The 5,238-nt window shown below is 37.9% G+C and overlaps 1 protein-coding gene across 1 annotated transcript; it reads left to right on the top strand.

Annotated features, from left to right (window-relative positions):
• Positions 1-238: 238 nt before the first annotated feature.
• Positions 239-991, top strand: LOC122299790 (basic form of pathogenesis-related protein 1-like). The gene has a single exon (XM_043110237.1). It carries the CDS (start codon positions 274-276, stop codon positions 763-765), a length of 492 nt encoding a protein of 163 aa, XP_042966171.1. The 5' UTR covers positions 239-273; the 3' UTR covers positions 766-991.
• The last annotated feature ends 4,247 nt before the right edge of the window (positions 992-5,238 follow it).

Genomic DNA, 5,238 nt, shown 5'->3' with positions numbered 1-5,238 from the left:
AAGTTTCCTATAATTATACAAATATATATACCGAATGCCCATAAATACGACAAAGATATGACCATTTCTCCCCCAAGAACCAGAAATTCCGGAACTGGAAGTGCCTTCAAATTGCATATAATTAGGTTGAGGCTTTTATTAGCATTTGCATTGTGAATAATTAGGAATTTTGGGACTCATATGGGAGAAAAACAAGGAAATAGCATTTATTAGATATTGCCTATAAATACAGCAACCAACTATATCATTCAACCTAATAAACATTAACGGGAAATGTCTTTGAGAATGGGGTCCTCAAGCAAGACTGCCCTGTTCCTATGCCTGGTGGGGTTAACCTTAGCTCATGTTTCTTTAGCTCAAAACACTGTCCAAGACTTTGTGAATGCACACAATGCAGCTCGTGCCGAAGTGGGTGTTGGTCCAATTTCTTGGAACAAGACCCTTGCAGTCTATGCTCGAAATTATGGTCGCACGAGGAGGGACTGTGTGTTGGAGCATTCAATGGGGCCGTATTCAGAGAACATTGCTTCAGGCTGGAGTGGCTTTACAGCATTAGAGGCTGTGAAGATGTGGGTAGATGAGAAGCCATTCTATGACTACAAGAGCAACAAGTGTGTGAAGGATGAGTGCAGGCACTACACTCAGATTATCTGGCGGGACACGACCAATTTGGGCTGTGCCAGGATAAGGTGTCACAGTGGCGGTGTGTTTGTGACTTGTAACTATTCTCCACCGGGAAATAACGATGGCGAACGCCCTTATTAGGTCTTGTTTGGATACCATTAATTCCCACTGATTACGGTACAAGCTAGTATATAAGTTGAATCGGTCATTATTCTCAAAAGCATTCCAGATTTTTATTTGGGCAATATATATTAATCTATTTCCAAATTTCTCATAATATTTTTATGTACTCTTTTATTTCTAAGAGAAGTACTGTAAATTGAAAAATAATTATAAAAGGCAACCGATGATCATTTAATTTATTTCATCATCATCGATATATTCTATAGCAAATTTAAGTGTGCCATATATATTATGCATGTGTGTGTTCTTGATCGAGCGTTATATATATATATATATATATAAAGAGAAATGATAGTCACAGTTATAAGTGTGTTAGTACCGTCACTACAAGAAAAATGGCCTTTTGCGGCCAATTTATAGCGGCGAAAAGACTATTAGCAACCAATTTTGGTTGCTAATAGTCTTTTTGCCGCTATAAATTGGCCGCAAAAGGCTATTTTTCTTGTAGCGCGTGCAATTATTTTAAAAAAAGTAAATAAATACGAGATCCATATAAAAAAAATTAATTTTTTTAATAGTGAATTATACTCTTTTTTAAAGTGACTGCACAACACTTGTACATTCCACGACTATATATAACATTTCTCATCTATAAAGGTTGGGTTTAATGTGTGGGTTGCATTCCGACGTTAGTGATGAGCTTTAAGGTGAGTACTTGTTACCCTATGAATATAGATCGAGCAATGTTATTTGAACATATTACGAGCAGTTTGAATTCTTGAACCAGAAAAAACAGATCTAGAGCGAGACATTTTGGAGTACTTTGATCCTTTTCATTGATTACTATGGGTATATTAAGGAGATTGAACAAGCAATATTTAATCAGTTCAATTCAAAGCTTTTAGTCTACGTGATATGCAGGAATAGCTGGAAAAAGGTTGGAAATAAGATACTGGGACATGATCATGAGGACCTTTTCTGTCACTTTTTTCCATCTTTTCTGTGTAGGTATTCATTTTTTCTTTAATAGGGTTACATTGTCTGCTAGACAATATAGTACTAGTACTTAATTAGGGGTAATTCGAAACTTTTAGATGAAAAAGGTGTACCTTATTATATTTTTGGACATTTCAATTGTAAATGTGATTACAAAAATTGATAATTTCGAGAATGATTAAAATAATGTGATATTTGGATTTTGAGGGTGATAACCAAGATTACGAAAGATTCTGAGGGCTGAATCTTTACGATTTTCACGTGTACATAGTTAAAAATGTAGCGATAAAGCTATTTTTATAGATTTTTATGGGTAAAAAATGGTGGCTAGTTGAACTTGCGTTTACATTTGCTTCCACCATCTTCCACTTGCTTCCGCCATCTTCCACCTCCTTTAACTCCTATAAATACATATTTTTGCTTTTAAAAATCTATCCCATTTTGAAAGAAAAATTTAGAAAAAGAGAGAGAGTTTTAGAGAGAAAAATAGTAAGGTTTCTCCTATATATTGTCTTTCCTTTTATAATAAAGAGTGAGTTTTCTCTTTTTATAAAAGAGGGTATTGTCAATTGTGCTCTCCTTATTCAAGAGAGAAATTCTTGTAATCCTTTTGCTATAAGTGAAATTCTTCTACAATTGGAGTTCTTTATTATTTCTTTTATTCTTTCACATTTCTACTTCAGTTGTAATTGTATGCCCCGTACAACAAGCGCCTAACAGTGGTATTAGAGCATCAGGTTTATAACCGGTTTTCGTGCTACAGTTAGATCCAGTTAGTGGAAAGGAGGCATCTTCAATAATGGCAACGAAGTACGAAATACAGAAGTTAAATGGGAGTAATTTCTCATTGTGGAAAATGAGAATAAAAGCAATTTTGAGGAAAGATAATTGCTTGACGGCAATTGGAGATAGGCCCGATGAGATCACTAACGACGGCAAGTGGAACGAGATGGATGGCAATGCTATTGCTAATCTGCACCTAGTACTAGCTGATGGAGTATTGTCAAGTGTGGCGGAGAAAAAGACAGCAAAAGAGATATGTGATACTCTGACAAAATTGTACGAGACTAAATCACTACACAACAAAATTTTCTTGAGAAGAAAACTCTACACCCTTCGGATGATGGAGTCAACTATGGTGACAGACCACATCAACACCCTCAACACTTTATTTTCACAGCTCACAACAATGGGGCATAACATAGAGACGAGTGAACGTGTTGAAATTCTATTTCAAAGTCTACCTGATTCGTATGATCAACTCATCATCAACTTAACCAACAACATTGAAGTTCTAGTCTTCGATGATATTGCAGTTGTAATTCTTGAAGAAGAAAGTCGGCACAAAAGCAAAGAAGATAGACCAGGAGGTTCACAACAAGCCGAAGCTTTGGTAATGACGAGAGGGAGATCAACGGAACGTGGCCCCAGTGGGAGTCAAAATCAAAGTAGATCAAAATCCAGAAGTAAGAAGAATGTCAAGTGTCATCACTGTGGCAAGAAATGGTACTACAAAAGGGAGTGTTGGCATCTCAAGAAGAATGAAGAAGCCAAAGAAAAAGGCCCTGAGTTGTCAAAAGCTCAGGGTTGTGTAGCAAGCACCTCAGATGATGGTGAAATTTTATACAGTGAGGCAACAACAGTTACTGAAGGTAGAAGAAGATTTGCTGATGTCTGGCTTATTGACTCAGGAGCAACATGGCATATGACTCCCCGGAGAGAATGGTTCCATCAATATGAACCTATCTCAGGAGGATCTGTGTTCATGGGAGACGATCATGCCTTGGAGATTGCTGGTATTGGTACCATCAAATTGAAGATGTGTGACGGTACAGTTCGCACCATTCAGGAGGTACGACATGTGAAAGGCCTGAAGAAAAATCTATTGTCTTTAGGACAATTAGATAATAGTGGGTGTAAAACCCATATTCAAGATGGGATCATGAAAATAGTTAAAGGCCCGCTTGTAATGATGAAAGCGGAAAAGATAGCTGCAAATTTGTACATGCTTAAAGGAGAAACACAACAAGAAGGAGAAGCATCCACTGCGTTGGCAAGTTCGGCAGAAGAATTAACAATGATGTGGCACCGTAAGCTTAGCCACATGTCGGAACGAGATTTGAAGATTCTTGCTGAACAAAAGCTTCTTCCAGGGCTCAAAAAGGTTTTATTACCCTTTTGTGAGCATTGTGCTACTAGTAAGCAGCACAGATTGAAATTCAGTAGTTCCTCTGCTAGAAGTAAAGCTATCTTAGAACTAATCCATTTTGATGTTTGGCAAGCACCAGTTTTGTCCCTAGGAGGAGCAAAATACTTTGTGTCATTTATTGACGATTATTCCAGGAGATGTTGGGTGTATCCAATAAAAAATAAAGCAGATGTATTTCCAGTTTTCAAAATATTCAAAATGCGGGTTGAGCTTGAATCTGAAAAGAAGATCAAGTGTTTAAGGACAGACAATGGAGGAGAATATACTGGTAGTGAATTTGATAGCTTCTGTCAACAAGAAGGTATCAAAAGGCAGCTCACGGTGGCATACACTCCACAACAAAATGGAGTAGCAGAGCGGATGAACAGAACCTTGTTAGAACGAACAAGAGCGATGTTGAGAACTGCGGGAATAGCCAAGTCATTTTGGGCAGAAGCAGTCAAGACTGCCTGTTATGTGATCAATCGGTCACCATCAACCGCAATTGATCTGAAAACGCCGATGGAGATGTGGACTGATAAGCTAGTTGATTATTCTCACTTACATACATTTGGAAGTCCTGTTTATGTTATGTACAACACCCAAGAAACATCAAAGTTAGATCCAAAATCTAGAAAATGTATTTTCTTAGGGTATGCTGATGGAGTCAAGGGGTATCGCCTGTGGGATCCCACTACCCGCAAGGTGCTAATCAGCAGGGATGTTGTATTTGTAGAAGATAAGGTACAAGAAAAAGAAAATGATAGCGCTTCAAAAGAGAAACCAGAGACTATTACAGTTCAAGTTGAAGAAAGACAAGAATTAGAAGTTCCAGATTCTTCTGAAGTAATATTAGAGCACGAAGTACAAGAACAAGCTGAGTGTGCAATTCCACAAGTTCGACGGTCAACTCGAGAGAGAAGAAAACCAACTTGGCACTCAGAGTACATCATGGAGGGAAATGTCGCATACTGTCTACTAACAGAAGATGGAGAACCGTCAAATTTTCATGAGGCTACAAATAGTCAAGAAGCTTCTTTGTGGATGGTTGCAATGCAAGAAGAAATTGAAGCTCTCCATAAAAATAAAACATGGGATCTTGTACCACTACCACAAGGAAGGAAGGCCATCGGAAACAAATGGGTTTACAAGATCAAACGAAATGGCAATGATCAAGTGGAGCAGTATCGTGCTAGATTGGTGGTGAAAGGATTCGCTTAGAAAGAAGGCATAGACTTCAACGAAATATTCTCTCCTGTTGTTCGACTCTCAACGGTTCGAGCAGTCCTTGCGATGTGTGCTACATT

This window comes from Carya illinoinensis, chromosome 16, assembly GCF_018687715.1.
Source record: "Carya illinoinensis cultivar Pawnee chromosome 16, C.illinoinensisPawnee_v1, whole genome shotgun sequence".
Classification (NCBI taxonomy): domain Eukaryota; kingdom Viridiplantae; phylum Streptophyta; class Magnoliopsida; order Fagales; family Juglandaceae; genus Carya; species Carya illinoinensis.
The sequence above is the reverse complement of the archived record's forward strand: the minus strand, read 5'-3'. Positions and strand labels throughout refer to the sequence as shown.

What these genes read in the sequence shown, in the direction of transcription:
- LOC122299790 (XM_043110237.1), top strand. Translation starts at nt 274, where the DNA reads ATGTCTTTGAGAATGGGGTCCTCAAGCAAGACTGCCCTGTTCCTATGC.